Source organism: Gekko japonicus, unplaced genomic scaffold, assembly GCF_001447785.1.
Source record: "Gekko japonicus isolate JY-2015 unplaced genomic scaffold, Gekko_japonicus_V1.1 scaffold5, whole genome shotgun sequence".
In the NCBI taxonomy this organism is placed as follows: domain Eukaryota; kingdom Metazoa; phylum Chordata; class Lepidosauria; order Squamata; family Gekkonidae; genus Gekko; species Gekko japonicus.
Genome location: NW_015168652.1, coordinates 178051 through 200370, shown reverse-complemented (window position 1 = coordinate 200370; position 22320 = coordinate 178051). Strand labels below are relative to the sequence as shown.

Here is a 22320-nt window from a genome sequence, read left to right as displayed (position 1 = left end):
ACCTCAAAAGCAGCAAGCATCAGATTTTCCTCAACTTCTGGAAATAAATACTGAGAGCACTCATCCTTTGTTAGTTTTTCTATCTTTGCTAGTGTTTACTGGACAGGAGACTGAAACAGTTCTTATGCAGTCCCATCAATCCCAAAACAAAAGTAGTCTCTTCAAGAAGAGAGGGGGGGTTCTAATTAATTTGCTCTCTCATATAGTCTTCATTGACTCCAGTGGCAGTCACCCAACCATGGAAAGACGGAAAGGGCCCACACCCCCTTTCCCTTCCATGCCAGCAAAGCCACCGGACCCACTGATCACAGCTCCCCACGACGGCACAGGAGAAGGGAGACATCAGAGCAGAGCAGGGAGAAGAAAAGCTGCTGGAGCACGGGGAGACAAAGGAAGCAGAGCAAGCAGGTGGATAAAAAGGTCAGAAGAAGAGTCCTGCTGGATCGGACCAGTGAGGGCCCAACTAGTCCAGAGCCCTGTCTTACACAGTGGCCAGCGACTTCCTCTGGAGGTCCAACAACAGGGCACAGAGGTCGAGGCCTTCCACTGATGGCTTACTGCCAGGTTTACTGCCTCTGAACATGGAGGTTCCCCTTTAGTCACCATGGCCAGTAGCCACCAATAGGCCTCTCTGCCCCATGAATCTATCTGAACCCTTTTTAAAGCCATCTGTGCCAGTGGCAATCACTGCATCCTCTGGCAGTGTGTTCCACATTTAATCACTCATTGTGTTAAAGCAGTATTTCTTTTTGAACATCCTGAATCTACTGCCCATTAACTTCAATGGATGCCCTCAACTTCTAGTATTTTGGGAGAAGGACAAAAAGTTGTCTTTTCACTCTTTCTACCCTGGGCATGTGGGGCCACAGTGGTTCAGAGGTTAAGACGCTGAGCTGCAGACTGGAAGGTCTGTAGCTCGGCCGTTCAAGACCCTACTGCCACATGACAGAGTGAGCTCCCATCTCTGGCCCCAGCTCCTGCCAACCTAGCAGTTCAAAAGCAAGAAACTGCAAGTAGATAAATAGGTACCACTTCGGTGGGAAGGTAACAGCGTTCTGTGCGCGTTGGTGTTTAGTCATGCCGGCCACATGACCACAGAAATGTCTTCGGACAGCGCTGGCTCTTGGGCTTGGAAATGGAGCACCGCCCCCTAGTGTCCGATTCCACTGTCTTTCGAGCAAGGGAAACCTGTACCTTTACCTTTTACCCTGTGCATAATTTGACAAAGTTGTCTCTTTTCTAAACTGAAAAATCCCTAACTCTCCAAACTTTCCTCATAGGGAAGGTGTTAATCATTTTGGTGTCCTTTCTGATGTCCTTTTTGAGATATGGTGGTCACAGAAGAAGGCATTAACAGACAAAGGATGTCCCTCTCCATTGCTGGCTGCTTAAGAAGAAGAAGAAGAAGAAGCTGCAAGGTAGTGCTTTTCCAGCAATGGCATTTTGGGGTGTGAAGGGAGACAAGCCAGCTGATGCAGCAGAAATGCTGCAACGGGGTGGGGGGAGAGCAGCAGTGGTCAAGGCAGACAGGTGTGTACGCACTGCTTCGCCTTGAGCTTTTGATTCTGGTTCTGTCAGACACCACAGCAGCTTCTCCAACATAGTGGTTGTTTCTCTCCCATCATCTCTTCTTCACAACGCCCATCCAGGGAAGTGGAGCCTGGCTGCAGTATTTCCCTTGATGGGACTGGAGAGCAGAAAGCCTTCACCTGTGGCCAGCCTGAAGGGGACTGATGGGGGGGGGGGGAGTCCCTCCTGGAATTCTTGCCAGTGCCAGCTGGGCCTGCAGCTGCCCCCTCAGTGCACGGGTTCATTTTATAGTTCAGTTTTTGTTGTTCCCTCTCAAGCAGAGAGGGAAGTGGAAGCAGCTAGTTATCTAAGTACAGACAAAGGAAAGAACAGATTTTCCACACAGAGTGGCTGATTTGCAGAACTCACTGGCACAGGACGAAGAGATGGGCCACCCTACCAGTTTAGCTGAATTTTAAAGAGGATCAGACAGATAAATGAGAAACAGGGGCTGACCCTGTCATAGGCTTAGGAAATTCCTGGAGATATGGGAAAGGTGCTAAAGAGAGAGCATAGTTTGGGGGCAGTGACATTTCCTGTAGAGGATCTGATCTCTGTAGTCTGGAGGTCAGTTGTAGTTCCAAGAGAATTCCAGGCCCCACCTGGAGGTTGGCAATCCTACTTTGTCATGTGCAATTTTTGAAGAACCTTGTCAGTAGAATAAAATGCTCACCTGCCCACCCACATCTATAAACAGAGTTCAGGCAAGGTCTCATTATCTTATGGTGGTGGGATTAGATTAGATTGCAACTGCCTGCTAGTAATTTTTACTTGCTACCGAGATTTTGCAGACACTGAGAATAATGGCCATTAACAGCATCAATCAAGGGATTAAGATAAGGTACAGTACTCTTCCTCTCACATCTTGTCATGATTTCATGTTCGCTCACTCTTCCTTGAGCATTCCAATTAGAATGGCAACAAGGAACCAATACAATTTTGACTTAAAAAAAAAGCTTTTAAATCTACACATAACCTCCTTGATGTCCTATAGGGCCCAATGGATTTAAGCTCCACAAACTCATGTCTATAGCACTGGAAGTGAGCAAGGCAGATACACTAAATTGCAGTCTGCACTGTGCACTACTTGCTTGCAACGTGCATAAGCAACCTGCAACCACCAATGCTGGGGACACTGCAATATTTGGGATGGCAGAGCAGGGCCTGTGTAACCCCGGGAGCAATGTCAACATGCAAGTTACTTTCGTATGTAAAAGAAAAACGGTTTCTTGTCTTCCTCCTTCAGTTTCATTGTGCAAAACAGGAAAACAATCCTCTCTTTTCCTGACTTCCACTGAAATAAATTCAAAGCAACAGTGAAAACATGTGCTGACAGATTCAGATTTAGTTAAAATTAACACCCTAATGAAATTTAAACATAATGGCATGAACCTTACTCTAAACTAGAAGACACTCCTCTAGCCTAAGGAGCTTTCCTCCAACAAAGCTTAAGTTGGAAGAAGGCATCTTAGGCTGGCAGATGGCTTCATACTTTGCTCAGTGGAATGGAAGGACACATGCTGACCTAAGGTAAAAGGTAAAGGTTTCCCTTGCTCAAACGTTAGTCAAATGCAACTCTAGGGGGTTGTGCTCATCTCCGTTTCCAAGCCAAAGAGCCAGCGCTGTCCGAAGACGTTTCCATGGTCATGTGGCGGGCATGACTAAACGCAGAGGCACACAGAATGCTGTTACCTTCCCATCGAAGTGGTACCTATTTATTTACTTGCAATTTCTTACTTTCGAACTGCTAGATTGGCAGGAGCTGGGGCCAGAGACAGGACCTCACTCCGTCAAGCGGCACTCGGGTCTTGAACTGCTAAACTACCGACCTTCCAGTCTGCAGCTTCAGCATCTTAACTTCTGATCCACAGCGGCCCTATGCTGACCTAAACATCCACATAATTAAAATCAGTATGGCTTAGAGCACACCAATCACCAGGAACTGATGTAGCTACAAAATTCAAGAGAATTTTTGAAGTATTTCACTTTATTTAAATAAGACCACACTATTCTAGTTTCATACTGATCATCACAATCCTGAAGGAGATACCATTTTGTGGCACCATTTCCTATTTAAGATAATGTATTTTTGGAAATGTATTTACCCTGCATTTCAGCCTGAGAAGAGATTCATTATTTACATATTTAAAAAGTCTATGTGAGAAATAGTAAGGGAATCAATCAAGTGCCAAAGTAACTTACCAAGGCTTATCCCTCGATACCTTTGAAGAAAAGACCATGTGCTGTTTGCTATTGGAGGTAAGTAGATTGTCTTTGGGTGTTTTGAATGGCTTTGAGTTGTTGTTGACAGGGTTATGGCCGCTGATACACGATTTCGGTTTCATCTGTATTAGTGATGCCCGGGAATTGCAGGGTGGAGACGCTGGAGACAGGGAAGATTTACACATTGAACCGTGTCGTCGTTCTATAGCAGGGGGGAAAAGGTACCAAAAAAAGACACTAAATAGACAAAATAAAGGCACCTAGATAAGAGGGGGGGGGGGAACAGGAAGAAACCCCAGCAATATAGAAAGCAGATTTAAAACCACTCTATGCTGCACTGATTTGCTGTAAATATATAATAGAGATAACATATCGAAAGACACTTAGAATACAGTGCAGAAAAGTCAGCTGGTATAAGGACCCCTTTGGAGCATCACTGCACTGTGATAGGGCAGTGCCTGGAGAAGCAATGCTAACTGCTACTCAGCTGGTATAGAAACCCAGTTCTGGGGCATGTATAAGGCAGTCTGTTGTGTTCTAGTGCTCCCATCAGGACCCTGAGCCTGCTGGCTTGCAGAACCAGGCTCTCAGGTATGTTTGGCCAAGTATGGATTGCCAGAAGAATCCTCCATATATCCAGAACATGTAAACCCTCCTCCTCAGCATTCAGCTCAGTTTACAGAGTACCTCAGGTGTTTTTTTAACACACAAATACTTGAGAGAGAAGCTAATTTTTTTTGCCCAACATATAACTGTTCTCTATCAGGTCTCGTTTGAAGAACTGTATTTAACAATCCTAATACTGGTAGACTGCAACAGGTAAGTTTAATGCCACATAAAGATGGAAGAAGTGATTCACGTAAAAACAACGAGAAGCTTTGGAAGTGCTGCAGAAATGGCTGCTGGGAGCTACAGCCTATGACTGTGTACAGCCCAGGTTATGACGAAGGTTTCTCCACACTATCCCTATACATGGAAAAGAAATCAAGCTGCTGCCTCACACACACAAACCAGCTTTAAGAGGGTGTGACTTGAGCTCAAGCACAATCATTGATTCTAAACCTTGTGCCCCTATTTCCGATCTCTAGTAATACATACAACCAAATGGACTATGATCCTAAATTGCACTGAACTTCCATCTTCCACCTTCTTACTTGCTTGTGATTCAGCTTTCTGTTAAAAATTCTCACTGGGGATGCCAATGACCACATATGACCACATATGACCACATTAGACCAAGTCAAGGGGAATCAAGACAGAAAACAACTCGCATAATACAAAATTGATTGTGTCTAGTTTTCATTAATTCAACAAAGTCTCCAGATTATCTTAGTTATGGATATCTTCTTCCAGAACATCATAATATTGTAAAAGATATTGTAAAGAATATTGTAAAGAATCTGAGTTCTTTAGTCAGCTTCTACATTCATTCCAAATTGTTGCAAAGTACTGGAAGAATGTTATAAAGTTTCACAAAGCGGGCCACCAGTAACTCATTGTACAGGGAACTACTCTCTATAGTGCTAATCTGGTGTTGCCTCTCTTTAACTTTTAACCCCCACACACTTCCTACCGCAGAGATTCTCTGGGAGAATCTGCTGGCCTTATTGTGCTATTTTCTCATTGCAAACAATGGTGGAATGGGGGCATCTCCTTTGGCACTTTCTGGACACTGATATGTTGGCACTGGGTTGTGTTGATGGGCACTGTTGCACTGCTTCTGCTGTCCTTGCAACCCCCCCTCCCTCTTACTTGGTCTGTGATTCTCTGGCTGTGCTTGACATCAGACCTGTGCACCTGGCCTTTGCCATAACGGCACAGGGTGCTGCCGCTGGGTACTAGTAGGTTGGCACTGGTTGGGTTCTGCTGCTGGCCACTAACAGTGTACTGTTTCTGCTGTCCTTGCAGAAATGCCACCCCTCAGTTTGTACTTCAGAGATTCTCACATTTGATCTTAGTCCTGTTGGTTTCTTGGCAGTGCCACAGTGGCACTGGTACTGGAGGATACACTACACGTTCTGCTGCTGACCTAGCAAATACCCCCCAAACTTCACTTTCTACTGCTGAGATTCTCTGGAGAATCTCTTCTCTGCTGTGTTTGTGCTATTTTCCCCACCACTGGAAAAGAATTGGACCCCCAGTACAATCTTTTTAAGATTTGGGGGTTCTTTTGGGAAGAGGCTCCAGCAGCTATACTGCAAATTTGGTGCCTCTACCTCAAACCCCCTCCCACCCTTGGCCCCTGAATATAGCCTAGGAGAGATTTGCCATTGACTACAATGGTCCCATAGGGTATAATGGAGCCGAATAGATTTAGGAATCCCAAATCTATTCGAGATTCCCTATTTGGTTGCTGAATGCACATCGGAGAATCACATTCAGCTCAAATAATGCCTATAAGTCCTTATTCAGGTATATATTTGGCTCAGCTTCTGCCGAATGCACACCCCTAGTCAATCTTTTAAAATGACTGCATTATTTCAATCAATACATATAACTCACAAAAAGTAAAATTAATTTGACTTTTTTGTATTTTCTAATTGTGCAGCAGAATTACAGTGAGGCCCTCCAAAGTCAATTTCTTTCCAGCCAATACAAATGGATCAAGGGCAAGGATGCTCTCAAATGCCAAGATTAAGGTCCACCACTTTAACCATGCATTCGCCCTAGTTTGTGAGCACAGACATATCAAATGCTGAAACTAATCTCACCACTGAGATAAAACGTGCTGTATCCTCTCATGCAGGAGAACACCAATTCCCAGTTATAAGACTGCATTCACTATAATTAAAACAATGGAATCTGGCATCATGTTAGCAGTTTGTAAAATCAGTAACATGAAGTTTTAAGAGAGCTGTAGGAAAGATGGATGTTAACGTGAACTGTCAGTTCTTACTAGAGTGCTTCAAAGGCAAGAGAAATATCACCAGATGAACTAAGTAAAAGAGGAAGGCCCAAAGAAAACTAACTTTAGACATCCAAGGCTGTCAACCTGAACCATGCCTTGGAGGATTAAATATTTCTGGATACTTCTCAGATCAAGAAGGGAATACCTGAGATTAAATAATCAATGCTACATTGCTCCGAGCACATAAATTTCTATTTAGACAGGCGATGTTTTTGTCATTCCTCTTTATTTGAGCAACTGCCTCATCTTGCACTATTTAGCCTGTCAGTTTAAAATCACCTTCACAAGAACTATTCTCCATCTTCCCACCCTCATATGAGACACAGGTGGAAAAACCAGAGACAAGAGCCTTTTCTGTTGAGGCACCACACCTTTGGAACAGACTCCTCCCCTGCAGACTTTTAACTGAGGGACCCAATCTCTTCTACCTTTTTATGGTCCGTTTCTAGCCTAAGATTACTTCATGGATATAATTTTATTTATTTTTCGTACTTATATCCCGCCAATCCCGTGAATGAGCTCGGGGCAGGTCACACCATATTTCAATAATTACAATAAAATTTAAAAACACAATTTAAAAACATAATATAAACATTTAAATCAATGGCTACAACTTACTGGTGAAAATTCCAGCCCATTAGTACAGATGGATATGGCCGGTTACCGATGGATGGATGACCGGTAAGTGGCTGACAGCAAGCTCATGGGGGCCATGTGTGGACGCCCATTGCCTCAACCAATTGCCTGGCAGAATAGCTCTGTCTTGCAGGCCCTATGGAACTGAATAAGATGCTGCAGGGCCCTGATCTCAATGGGGAGAATGTTCCACCAGGTGGGGGCCAGGACAGAAAAAGCCCTGGCCCTGGTCGAGGCTACATGGACGTCCTTTGGGCCAGGGACCACCAGGAGATGTTGATTATTAGAGCATAAAGCTCTTTAAGGCGTACACAGGAAGAGGCGGTCCCTTAGGTATGTTGATCCCAGGCCGTATAAGGTTTTGAAGTTTATTTCAAACATAAGAACATAAGAGAAGCCAATGTCTCGACATTTTCAGTGAGTTATCTACTACAACTCCAAGATCTCTCTCTTGATCTGTCTCTGCCAGTTCAGACCCCATCAATGTGTATTTATATTTAGGATTTTTGGCTCCAATGTGCATCACCTTGCACTTGGCCACATTGAACCCCATTTGCCATGTTGACGCCCACTCGCCCATCCTTGACAGATCCCTTTGGAGTGCCTCACAATCCTCCCTGGTTCTCACCACCCTGAACATCTTCGTGTCTTCTGCAAATTTAGCCACTTCACTGCTTACTCCCAACTCCAAATCATTAATGAACAAGTTAAAAAGCATCGGACCAAATACTGATCCCTGCGGTACCCCACTGCTTACTGCCCTCCACTGAGAAAGTTGCCCATTTATACTCACTCTTCCTATTAATTAGCCAGTTTTTGATCCACAAAAGGACTTGTCCTATTATCCTGTGGGTACTGAGCTTACTCAGGAGCCTTTGATGAGGAACTTTATCAAAAGCTTTCTGGAATTCAAGGTAAACAACACCTATTGGGTCCCCCTTGTCCACATGTTTGTTCACTCCCTTAAAGAACACTAACAAGTTAGTGAGATAAGATCTTCCCTTACAGAACCCATGTTGAGTCTGCCTCAATAGTTTTTGTTCATCAATGTGCCTACTAATTCTTTCCTTAATAACAGTTTCCACCAACTTACCCAGTATTGATATCAGTCTGACTGGCCTGTAATTTCCCAGATCTCCTCTGGAACACCTTGAAACGGATCCGGTACTCAACTGGTAACCAGTGCAGCTTGCAAAGCACATGCTGAACATGAGCCCGCACAGGTGTCAATGTCAGCAGGTGCGCCACTGCATTTTGCACCAGTTGTAATTTCCGGATCAGCTTCAGGGGTAGGCCTGTGTAGAGCGAGTTGCAGTAGTCAAGCCAAGAAGTGACCATTGCATGGATCACCGTAGCTAGGTCTTGGGGGGAGAAATAGGGCTTCAGTAACCTGATCTGCCAAAGATGGAAAAATGCAGATCTAGCGAATGTGGCAACCTGGGCCTCCATGGACAGAGAGGCATCCAGTGTTACTCCCAGGTGCCCACATCCGTACCCTGTCAACCCAGGTACAGGACCTCCGTCCTCAATGGATTTAACTTCAATCGACTCCACCGCAACCATCCAGCCACAGCTTCCAGCACCTTAGCTAGCTTTCCAGGAACAGAAGACAGATGGCCATTCATAACAGATAGAGCTGGGTATCGTCAGCATACTGATGACAACCCAGTCCATAACTTCAGACTAACTGGGCATATAGATGTTAAATAACATTGGCAAAAGGATCACCCCCCTGTGGCACTCCACATTCTAGCAGGCACCACAGGGAGACCCTCTCCCCAAGCGGCACCCTCTGTACCCAACCATGGAGAAAGCAGGAAAACCATTTCAACTCCTACATCGGCAAGGCCATGGGTCATAAGATCATAGTCAACCATGTCAAATGCTGCTGTTAAGTCTAATAACAACAGCAATGCTGACCCGCCTCGATCCAGATGTCTACGGAGGTCATCTGTAAGGGTGACCAGAGCTGCCTCTGTCCTGTGGCTGGGGCGGAAGCCAGACTGGAAGGAGTCAAGGACAGAAGCGTCATCCAGGAAAGCCTGGAGTTGTTTGGTCACCACTCTCTCAACCACCTTGCTCAGCAACTAAATTAGATACTGGGCAGTAGTTGGTCAGGACCATCGGGTCTAGTGATGGCTTTTTCAAGAGCGGACAAACCACCGCCTCCTTCAGAGCCTCTGGGAAAGTCCCAGTAGAAAGGGACAAGTTGATAATTTCTCCCAGAGGGGCCCGAATGCTCTCCCCGTAAGATTTCACTAGCCAGGAAGGGCATGGATCAAGGAGGCAGGTAGTAGGCCTCAACTGCTGCCAAGATCCTGTCAACTTCCTCCCGGGAGAGTTGACTGAAGTCGTCCAATACTGGACCAGAAGACGGACAAGGGGCTTCCAGTTTCTTTACTGTCTCAATTGTGGCTGGGAGGTCCTGGGGGAGTGTCACAATCTTATTTGTGAAATAGCTTGCAAATGCCTTGCAGCCAATAGCCAATTCCCTACTATTGGTCTGCCCTGTGGCAGTTGTAATAGACTGAATAACTCTAAACAACTGGGCTGGGCACAAGCTCGCAGACGCAATGGAGGCTGCATAGAAATCCTTCTTTGAGGCCTTCATAAATGTTCTAGAAGATGTTTGTGACACTTTGCCACGAGCACACCACCACCTTCACTCTAGTCATCTTAGCTCCCGCTTCATCCTCCACAGCTCCGTGCTACTTTGGTGTGGGGGTGTAGAGGGCGCTGGGGGGGGGGAGCTCATCGATGGCTTCAGAGAGCTGGTTATCCCAGTCCTCCACCACCTCATTTTAAGCAGCTGAATGTTGTTTTATAATGTTTTTATGGCGCATGTTAACAATACTTCTTATGTTATTTTTCACTGTTTGTTTTTTCCCTTTGTGCACCAGCTGAAGCTGGACTCTAGAGTGGTGGTGTAATTTTATAAACAATAATTTTAAAAAAGTCATATGAAGTGTGACAGCTTTCTTGCAATGAATTTTGAACTCTTCAACCTACTCAAGTTATGCTATAAGTGTCTCTTATTCTGAGATGAAACTAAAAGGTGAGAGTTAAGAGCCCCGAATTGTTACTGTTGTTTTACCTTCTTCATTGCTTTAGGCCCCAGTTAGCACGTGCCCATATAAACAGATTCTGTGCCTGGAGCAAGCTGAGGGGTTAGTTATTGTTCAGTGGCATCATCACACAGCCAGATCTGGCAGGCTACATGATACTGTGATGTCAACATATTCATAGTATGAACCCTTAATGGCTGGGATCATGCACTGAAACATTTCACATTTTTAAAAAATGGTGCCACAGCAGCATACCAAGAGAACAAAAAGGCATAGAACATGTGTGAAAGAATGGAAGATTTGTTTCACTTACCATGATTCTTCCTACTTGGTGGTCAAGGGGTCAGTCAGTCTTCACTTCTGGGATCCTGGCTCCTGCTCTCTTGCGGCAGGGTTGTAATCTTTTGCGATCTGGAGGGGAGGGGCCTATCCCAGAAAGCTCCAGTCTGTATCCAAGCCATAACTTTCCCTCTTCCTAACAACCAATAACTCAGAACATAAACACTTCCAGAAACCCCTGTTTTTTAATTTTTGTAAACAACTGTAACTAACCGCAAACAGAACCGGTTTACATATTCTGCTAGCACTAGTGCAGCCGAAACAAAAAACACTCCCTAGCCTACAAGCGCTTCAGAGAGACACGGCCAGGTGACTAGAAAATTAGGAACCTAAATTCCGACAGCAGACCCCCTTGGCACTAGGAGCCCACACCGGAGGAAAAACCTTGGGTGGGGAAGACTGACCCACCCATAGACCACTGAGAAGAAAGATTCGTGGTAAGTGAAACAAATCTTCTGTTCTCCAGTGGTCAAGGAGTAGGTCAGTCTTCACTTCTGGGACATACAAAAAAGTGTGCCCAGGGCGGGAAGACTCAGCTCCTAGTCCAGAAGGGTGTGCTGTAGGACCCTCTTCCTGAAGGCCACTTCAGCTGAGGCCACCTTGTCTGTCCTGTAGTGCCTGTAAACGAATGCACCAACTTTCAGGCCTTACATACGATCTCTAGAGAAGGAAAAGCTCTATATGCTGCTGAGGTAGCTGCCCCTCTTAAGGAGTGGGCCATGATGCCCTGTGGCGGATCCAGACCTGTGGCCTTATGGGCCGGAATGATGCACCCTCTAACCCACCTACTTAAGGTGGATGCAGATACTCTCTTTCCCACAGAAGCCTTCCTGAAAGAGACAAACACAGAGTCAGTGACACGAAACTGTTTAGTTCTATCCAAATAAAAACTCAGAGCCCCCCTAACATTGAAACAATGCCACGCCTCCTCCGTAGAATGCTTAGGATTAGGGCAAAAAGAAGGCAGAATCACCCACGCTATGAAAAGCGGAATTCACTTTAGGGAATGAAAGTGGGGTCCAACCATAGCACTACTCTATCATTATGGAAGACACACCATTCTTTATTTACTGACACTGCATGCAGCTCTGACACCCTTCTAGCTAAGGTGATACCCACTAGGAAGATAGTCTTAAAGGTGAGCTCCTTAAGTGGGCACAATGCCATGGGCTCAAAGGGTGGCTTCAAAAGAGCCTTGAGGACTACATTTAGACTCCAGGTCAGAAAACGGTGAACCTGGGAAGGATTTATCAGTGAGGTCCCCCTTGATGAATCTCCTAACGTGAGGGAGTAACAAAAGAGATTTCCCTTTCCTGGCACCCCTAATAGCTGAAATGGCCACCACTAGCTGTTTGAGGATAGTGGTACTAAGTCTCAATCTAAACTGTCCTGCAAAAAGGAAAGAATCTCTCTAACCTTTGCTGAGATTGGTCTATCTCTTGTTGCAGACGCCATTCCTGTAAAACCTGCCAAGTGTTATTATATACCCTGTTTGTAGATCCCTTTCTGGAGGTTAGCATGGTGTTAATCACTCCATCTGAGTAACCTAACTCTGCAGGTTGCAAACTCTCAATCTCCAGGCTGTTAGATTTAGAAGCCCTGGTTGTGGATGCCTTATTGAGCCTTGCAGCAGAAGATCCTCCCTCAACAGGAAACACCATGGGTTCATGGAGGATAGCCTCATCAAGTCCTGAAACCACGACCTTCTTGGCAAATAAGGTGCCACCAGGACCACCTCTACCCTCTGATCTATAATGTTCTGTATCACCCGCTGAATTAGCTGAATTGGTGGGAAAGCATACAAGGAGCTGATTTGGTCATTCACAGCTTAGTGCACCTACCCCAATGGCTTGGGGTACCCTTGCTCTTGCCATAAGGTTTGGGACTTGAAAATTTTGGTTTGTGGCAAATAGACCCACTTCTAGCTTGCCAAATCTAAGACAGATCTGATTGATGATCTCCACTCCAACTGGTTCAAGGTTCTCTGACTCAACCAGTCCGCTAGAATGTTGTCCTGTCCTGCCACATTCACCACCTTTAGGGACTTTAAGTGCTTCTCTGCCCAGTGCATTAATGCCTCCTTGTGGATGGACCTGTGTTTGGTGCCTTCCTGTCGATTCACACAGGCTTTGGCTGTCATGCTATCTCTTTATACAATAATGTAATGTCCTGAAAGAAGAATCCAGAATGTCAGCAAACCTAACCTTATGGCTCTGAGCTCCAGTAGGTTGATGTTGCTCGAAGCATCTTCCGTAGACCAAGTACCTTGCACCATTCTTCCATGGGCATGGGCCCCCCAACCTAAGAGGCTCATGTCCATCATCATCATGATTCTCTTTGAGTTCTGTAAGGGCATCCCCCTCCTGGAACCTGGAAAGAGCACTCCACCACCAGAGTTCCATTTGTAGCGACACTGAAAGCTGAAGAAGCTTGAACCTCTTGCTGGACTATCCTGGTAGGGAAGCAAAAAACTCTGCAGTGGGTGGGCATGGAACCAGGACCACTGTAGAATGTCCTGGCAGGAAACCATCATGCCCAGGAGCCTTGCCAGGGATATCACCTTCAACTTGGGACTCTGAAGGATCTCTAGGACCACTGTTTGTGACTTTCCCTGTCTGTTGAAATAAAAACCTTGTCTTGGACAGTTTTATTATCACCCCCCAGATGGAGGCTTGCCTGAGTCGGACGGAAGTTGCTCTTCTCCCGGTTCACTACAAGACCATGTTTCTGAAGACAGGCCACTATCTGGCTCACATTCTCTATCCCTTGCTGAAAGGATGGTGCCTTAATCAAAATGCCATCTATATAAGGAAACACTGACACCCCTAGGATTCTTAGGTGTGGACCTGATGCTTAGATTTGCTACCAATCCTACCAGGACTTTGGTAAACACCCTTGGTGCTGACTTCAGACCAAAAGGAAGTTATTGGAAATGTCGCCTGTCATAAGCAAAATGTAGAAACCTGTGATGAGTTTCCCTGTTGTCTATATCCCTGATGGATTTGTGCAGATAGTCCTCCAAAAGATCTATGGAGACCAAGAAGTCTCCTCTCTGGTTCGATGCTACAATGGACCTGAGAGTCTCCATTCTGAAACTTCTTCCTCTCTATGCGCTTGTTGAGCCATTTGAGGTCCAGAATGGTTCTGACATTTCAATTTTTCTCCAGAACCAAGAACAGAATGGAATAGACCCCCAATGTCCTTTGTGCATCCAGCACTAGTTCTGTTGCCCCAGTGTCCAGAAGGTGTTGGATGGCCTTCTGAAGAAGGTGCTTCTGGTTGGAACAATTTCTCGTTACCTGGAGAAACCAACTGCAAGGAACCACATTGAATTCAAAAGAACAGCCGTTTGTCACTGTATCTAGGACCCCCACTTGTCGCTCACCATGTGATTCCTCTGTGTCACAAAAAGGTGCAGATGACCACCGACTTTTAGAGCATCTGAGGCCTTGGCATACTCAGACTCAAGAACCCTTCTTGGGGCCCTTGTTATTCTGTCCAGATTTGCTATAGGCAGCTACTCTGCTGCTCCATGGTTGCTTTGACTGCCATCTCCCCTTACAGGGTCTGAAAGAACTGGATCCTGAAGATCTCTTGTAGTCTCGAAAGGAGTCTCAAAATGAGGAAAACCAGTTCTTGGGTTTGCCATCTTTCCTCCCAGATAGTAAAGACTTTTTCTTGTCCTTGTCTTCCATGAGATACTTATCCATTCCTTCATCAAATAAATTGACCCCCTGAAAAGGAATGCTGGCCACTCTGGCCTGGGTCAAGGGATCTACTTCCTAACTCCTGAGCCAGGTGTTATACCTGGCTGTAACACTGGATGCCATGGCTCTAGCCGACAACTGAATGGAATCAAGGGAGGCGTCTGCTGCAAAGGCTGAAGCTAGCTCATCCTTAAGATCCTTGGGTAAGTCACTGTCTGCTGACACAAGATCAGATGCCCACGAGAAGGCGGCTCTAGCGAACAGGGAGCAGGTAGTAGACAGTCTGAGTGCTGCTGAAGAAGCTTCAAAATCCTTGCATAGGGCCCGTTCAATATGTCTGTCACAAGGACCCTTGGGGAAACCATCCGCCTACATAAGAAGCACAGAATTAGAGTACAGGCTTGTTACCAGGTCATCTACTAATGGCAGCTTGAATTTCTTTGCTGCCTCAGGGAATAAAATTAGGAGATGATAGATTTTGGTCTACCTGGTGCCTCCCATTCAGTATTAACTACTTTGTTAAAGACTGATGGGAAGCGGATCCTAGAAGGGGCAGTCCCTGCCTTAGGGAGGACTCTTATCTGAACCCTCTGGGAAATTCGGGTCTGGTTCCTCCTTCTCTTTGATACTACTAGAAATTTCCAGTATGCATAGTACCTTGAGAAGCAGTTTGGTGTACACTTCTTGAGGGAAGAGACACGTATGTGTGGTAGTGACCACTGGTTCATCCTCCTCTGACTGTTGCCCTTCCTCCTTAATGGATGAGGCGTCAGACACCTCAGAATCCTCCTCATGAGAATCCAGTAGGGGAATGGGCTCCCTACTGGGCTGGGAAGAGCCCATCTTTCTCCTCTTGGAATGATGGGGGTTTTTTTGCTCTGCTGGCCCTTTTACCTCAGGAGGCACTGGTGGATGAGTCCTGCCTTCCCTGCCTGCTGGGAGAACTGGCAGGAGTTTTTCTTCTCTGGTTTAACTGATTCAAAGCCTCCCAGATTTCCCTCCTCATCTCCTCCTTAATCCAGGTCAGAAGGTTAACTGGATATTTAAACAACTATGGAATGTATTCATAGGGTAGCTGCCATCGTTATGATACCAAAGTACATAGCTTTAATATTTAATATGGTATTGTTTTAATTGACATGTTTTTAAGTGTTTTATGAAACCCTGAGTGTTATTATGGATTTTATCTTGTGTAAGCCACACTGAGCTGCTTCGGCAGGGTAGGGTGGGGTATACGTGGAAAAATAAATAAATAAAGGTTGGTCTGGGAATTTTCCCCAGAAAGGTCTAAGGTCTGAGTTTCTTCTTTATATGTCTCAGGCTGAGACCCTGGGATGGAAGTGGAGGCCGAGGGATAAGGAAGGTCTAAATCCGAGACCATACTTTCAGGAGGCTGAGAAACCGAAAGGCCCACCTTCGTAGCTATTTCCCTCCTGAGTAAAAAGCTTTCCCAAAAAACTAAAAAGAAAGTACTCCTCCCCCTACTTAGGCAAACTCCACTAATTTAAACTAGCTTCGGCCTTATCAGGATTCAGGAGGGACAGAACGGGCCACAGCTAGAGGCAGAGCAGTCTCTCGAAGTCAAGCCCTTCTGCAGCCTCAGAAGCCATGTGAGGGGCCACGGTGTGGCTGCTGCCAGCACTTCAAGGCCTCCCAGGTGGAGGAACTCCCAGAGCTGGAAGCTCCACTGAAGTGCTGGTACAGGAAGCGCCATGGCAAGAGGGAAGATTCCCCATCACCGTCCGCTCCCGTCTCCTTGCCATTGCGGAAGTCCAACACTTGGAGTGTGGTGCGCTGGGAAGGAGGGGGCCCTTGGATGACCAAGGGGTAAAAGGAGTACTGAAGGATGATAGGGAAATGGCTGAGAAGCTAAATGCATTTTTTGCCTCTGTCTTCACTGTGGAAGATGAGAAGTGCTTGCCCACTCCAGAACCGCTGATTTCGGGAGGGGTGTTGAAAGACCTGAGTCAGATTGAGGTGACGAGAGAGGAGGTCCTAAAACTGATAGACAACTTAAAAACTGATAAATCACCAGGCCCAGATGGCATACATCCGAGAGTTCTGAAAGAACTCAAATGTGAACTTGTGGATCTCCTGACAAAAATATGTAATCTTTCCTTAAAATCTGCCTCCATTCCTGAGGATTGGAAGGTAGCTAATGTCACTCCCATCTTTAAAAAGGGTTCCAGAGGAGATCCGGGAAATTACAGGCCAGTCAGTCTGACGTCGATACCGGGTAAATTGGTGGAAACCATTATTAAGGAAAGAATTAGTAGGCACATAGATGAACAAAACCTATTGAGGCAGTCTCAGCACGGTTTCTGTAAGGGAAGATCTTGTCTCACTAACATGTTAGTGTTCTTTGAGGGGGTGAACAAACATGTGGACAAGGGGATCCAATAGATATTGTTTACCTTGACTTCCAGAAAGCTTTTGATAAAGTTCCTCATCAAAGGCTCCTAAGTAAGCTCAAAAATAATGGGATAGAAGGACAAGTCCTTTCATGGATTTATGGATCAAAAACTGGCTAGTTCATAGAAAACAGAGAGTGAGTGTAGGTGGGCAATTTTCTCAGTGGAGGGTGGTAAGCAGTGGGGTACCGCAGGGATCAGTACTTGGTCCACTGCTTTTTAACTTGTTCATTAATGATTTGGAGATGGGAGTAAGCAGTGAAGTGGCTAAATTTGCGGATGATACAAAGTTGTTCAGGGTGGTGAAAACCAGTGAGGATTGTGAGGCACTCCAAGGGGATCTGTCAAGGATGGGCGAGTGGGCGTCAACATGGCAAATGGGGTTCAATGTGGCCAAGTGCAAGGTGATGCACATTGGAGCCAAAAATCCTAAATATAAATACACATTGATGGGGTCTGAACTGGCAGAGACTGAGCAAGAGAGAGATCTTGGAGTTGTAGTGGATAACTCACTGAAAATGTCGAGACAGTGTGTGACTGCAATAAAGAAGGCCAATGCTATGCTGGGGATTATTAGGAAGGGTATTGAAAACAGATCAGCCAATATCATAATGCCCCTATATAAATCAATGGTGCGACCTCATTTGGAATACTGTGTGCAGTTCTGGTCACCACACCATAAAAAGGATATCATAGCTTTGGAAAAAGTGCAGAAAAGGGCAACTCGAATGATAAAAGGGTTGGAACACTTTCCCTATGAGGAAAGGTTAAAGCGCTTAGGGCTCTTTAGCTTGGAGAAACGCCGACTGAGGGGTGACATGATCGAGGTTTATAAGATTATGCATGGGAAAGAGCAGGTAGAGAAAGAGGTACTTTTCTCCCTTTCTCACAATACAAGAACTCGTGGGCACTCCATGAAACTGCTGAGCGGTCGGGTTAGAACGGATAAAAGGAAGTACTTCTTCACCCAAAGAGTGATTAACACATGGAATTCACTGCCACAGGAAGTGGTGGCGGCTACAAGGATGGACGGCTTCAAAAGGGAATTAGATAAGCATATGGAGCAGGGGTCCATCAGTGGCTATTAGCCACAAGGTATAGATAGGGGCTCTGGGGCAAGTGATGCTCTGTCTTCTTGGTGCTTGGGGGGGTCAACAGTGGGAGGGCTTCTAATGTCGTGGCCCCACTGGTGGACCTCCTGATGGTACCTGGTATTTCTGGCCACTGTGTGACACAGAGTGTTGGATGGGATGGGCCTTTGGCCTGATCCAACATTGGCGTCTCTTATGTTCTTATGTTCTTATGACCCCTTCCCTCTCTCTCTACAAGCCTGGAAGTCTTCTCTCCCTTCTTGAGTTGCTCCGATCTTTTTCGGATTGCAGTACTCTCAGGAGCACTGTGAGGTATGTCCTGCTTCCAAGGCAGGACAGAAGAACTGGGGAGTTCTGGGATATGCCCCTCCCTTCTGGATCGCAAAAGATTACGACCCCTGCCACAGGAGGGGAGAAGTCAGGATCCCAGTAGTGAAGACTGACTCACCCCTTGACCACTGGAGAACAGAAAGTACTTGAGGGGGTCAGGATGTTTTTGGCAGATTATTTATAAACCCCTTCTCCCCATGTGAAAATGTCTATAAACATAAAGCAGACAAAAATACTAAAGTTAAAAAGGAACAAATAGCAATATATTGAAAAACGGAAGTTAAAAGTTAACACCAATCAAACAGAAAGGAAAACCAAAGCAATGCTCAGCCCACATTCCATTTAATGTATTAAACCTTTTAAAAAGTAGTATTTTTTTCATTCCAAATTGTCTTACTTACTCAAACTACCATTTTTCTCGTAAGCAAGCTGATTGGGGCAAAGTTCAAGACACTCAGTCAAAACTGAAAAATGCTTTAAATGCTTGAAAACAAGTTGGAAAAAGTTTAAATGCCTGGAAACAAAGGCTCAGATCAATGTAGAAGTTTGTTTAAAGTAGTTGTAACATATGACCACAAATGCCTTATGCACTTTTAAAACCACAGTATCAAAACTGCACAGACTGATCTGCTTCTAACTCATAGAACTTTCAGTAAATATACAAATAACTGATTCCATGCTCTCTAAACTCTGAAGTAGTTTAATCATACTGATATTCTGCTGCGACTCAGCAGTTTCACAGATCTTAGTAAACAATAACTCATGCTTTAAGTACAGAATAGTTAAAAATTAATGTGCGTGCCAAGCATATTTTAAGAGGGGGAAAACACTCTTATATGGGAACCAAAGAACAGGAATCACTGTGTGATTAAAGTAGAACAGACAGTTTTTTTCACAAGGAATGACAGTAAACACTGTTAAGCACTTTCGCTTTCTCCAGGACAACATTCAAAGTATCGCCTTCACATACTTTGCATTCTATAAATTAGATTCCAAAAGAATTGCAGAGGCCAACAAAGTCTGCCATTAAAGTACAGTACATTCCAGGAGTGGTAGAAAAGATCTCAAAGAAACTTGTATAACCTGAGAGAGCTGAACACACCAAAGATTCGAGCTTGCTTGAAAAAGCTCTGGAGCGATCTTCAAACTGTAACCACCCCACTCGTATCTGCATTGTTGTGAAGGAAACAGCACAGAAGCTTTTCTCCGATTCTTCGCACAGACTGACAAAGGAAGTGAACAGCCAGTTTGAAGAAGCGTGCTGATGTTTCCGATAAAAAGCAGTTTAAGAAACCTGCTAACTCCAGTGACATCACTGGAAAACTATGAGATGTTGAAATAACAACTATGTTGCACTTTCATGTATTTGTAACACAAGAGAGCCTTACCTTCCAAACAGAAAAGGCTAAAATTCTTCTTCTCCGCCAAGGGGAAAACAGGAAGAAGCTGTCCAAAATATCTTGATAGATATGTGAGCTGAAAGAATTTACATGGAGGTTCAATCTGCCAAATTAATCCAGTTCTAAAACAACTGTAAGCCACTTGTAGGGCTGAAATATGAAACGGTTCATACAATTAGGTATTCTGCACGGGTTGGTGAGGAGGCAGACAACTGATCCAGCAAACAGCAGATCTGTGCTTACATCCACTGTTTTGACGACAGTTACTTGTTATACACACCCTGCACAGGTTTTCCTCTATCCATCGAACAGTCAGATATTAGCAAGAATGAATGAGCACTTAAAGCACAACTACTGCCTTTTCTTTAAAGAAAAAGCTGTTTATGAAGGCTATATTCACCTCAAAATAATAAATAGGATCACAAAAAATTACTTTTGTAGGCAACAAATGAAGAGGGGGTTACCAAGGTGGGGATGACAGGCAGCCTGTTGCTAACGCCTGGTGCAGATGCAATGTAAAATTACATCCACACTCTCCTTGCCCCCTTGAGTGTGCTAGATTGTGCCCATTGTTAGGAAGGTGCTGCCATAGAAGAGCCCTATCACAGTGGGTAGAAAGTGTCCTCAATCCTGAGGCCCTCCAATGAGGAGATCTCTTCTAGAGACCTTGGAGAGCCGCTTCCAGCCAAATAATCCATATGCAGCAAGTAGAATAGCTGTTATGAGTAGGCTTCTTCAACCACTAGTTGTAGAACATGCTAAGTGTGCAGTGAATAAAGTCTGACAATGCAGGAGAAGAAATCATGAATTCCTAGCTACTTGAATGGTTTTGCTTTCAAAATGTGAATCACTAAGAAATGTTGGGGTTAATTCAGATACAACTCTCTTCCACAGAGGTCATCTCAATTTCCACATCTAGGGTGGCAGAGTGGTTGAAGAGTCAAAAGATCATTGGAGGAGTTTTGAGTCCAATATGATTATAGAGTTCCCTATATTCAACGAGTTGAAGGCTAACTTAGTCACCCCTTTAGTCAAAGATACCGAATTGCTAAATGTGCGAGCTCAGATGTCAAGGCCACTATCAGATACAAATGATCGTGTCACCCTTCCAGTGGCAAAATTCATAGGTGCAATAATATAAGAGAAATAATACTGCATAGGGTCTTTAAAAAAAAATTATTCTAATTTCTGCTTAAGGCAATAGCCATATGAGCAGTACCAGACAGACAGACAGACTTTGAGTCCAGTGGCACCTTTAAGACTAAAAAAGTTTTATTCTGGGTATAAGATTTTGTGTGCACACACACTTTTTCAGATACACTGAAACAGAAGTTACCACTTTTACCTATAGGTAGCGGGTGAAGAGAGTGGTGCCAGGAAGGGCCAATTAAAATCAAGATGCATAAGTAACTGAGCAGTAAATATAGCTAAGACTGGATGAAAGCAATTGGTGAGACCTGTGAGTAGTAGCAAATCAGCGTACAGCGTAACAAAGGAGTCTACAAACAGATGCAAGAACTGAATGACATTAGCACATGTACTGAGATAAGAAATCAGTTGTCAGGAACTGGGCCGGCATACGCCACACTGTCAGAGCATGGAACAAGTAAGGCAAGGGCACCAACTCAAGCAGCATATTCAAGGTCCAGTACAAGGTCAAAGCACAAAGTCAAGAGCTGAGGGTCAGTCCGTACAGCCAAGTCTGGAAATCTAACAGTTATCTACAAGCAGGTTCAAGTGGTTCATGAGGGCAGAATCAGGGGTCCAAAGAGTCACAGGAACAAGGCAAGAAGCGATGCAGTGGTCACAGTGTTGGAAGGATTTCGACTTGTTGCTTCCACACCTAACAGCCTCTCTTGGGTCATGCTTGAGAGTAATCCTGCAGCTACTCATCTTTGCTATCAGTAAGCAGCTGGCATTGGGCAAGGAGCTATGCACTTTGAGTTGTTGGTGGCTCTGCACCAAATGTTGGCTGTGAACCCTGACACGTCTGCAGCTCATCTCCCTGCTTGCTGGCTTCTGCTGATTTAGAGCTGGCTACACAGGGCTCCTCTTCTTCTAAGGAGTCCTCTTCTCCTGAAGAGTCCTTGCTATTGCTGAGCCCTAGCTGACCCATGATACCAATGTTCTCTGTTAAGCTCTGGGGATTCCATTGTAATAACCTGTAACTCAACAGTCTCCCATTCTAATTTGTTTCTGACTGTTTGACCCCGAAGTGGATAGGGAAAGCTTGAGAAAAAATGGGGAAACACACTACCAAAATCATTCATGGAGTTAGCGGAAGAACAAAATATAGTAGATTTATGGAAAGTGAGAAACTTGGAGAAAAAAGACTACCTTTTATTGAAATAGACATAACTCATGGTCAAGAATAGATATAGTGTGGACCTCTATCACTTTAGCGAATCAAGTTAAAGAAATAGAAATCCTTCCTAATACATTTGCGGACCATAGCCCAATAAAAATGACATTGCATGGTACCCAGAGGAAGATAAGATGGCACATGAATAAAAAACTGTTAATTAAAGAACAATTTGTAGAAAAAACTAAAAAAGATATTAATAATTTTTTAAAAAGAAACCTGCAGCCGGAAACATCAATTCAGATAGTTTGGGGGACTTCTGGTTGATGGAACAGCGAT

At 44.8% G+C, this 22320-nt stretch overlaps 1 protein-coding gene across 1 annotated transcript in view; it reads right to left on the bottom strand.

Annotated features, from left to right (window-relative positions):
* Nucleotides 1-22320, bottom strand: part of ATXN7L1 (ataxin 7 like 1) — a 127794-nt gene that overhangs the window by 37909 nt on the left and 67565 nt on the right. The window contains exon 4 of the mRNA XM_015415051.1: nucleotides 3772-3994. Coding sequence (XP_015270537.1) covers nucleotides 3772-3994 — 223 coding nt within the window. The remainder of the gene's footprint in view (nucleotides 1-3771; nucleotides 3995-22320) is intronic.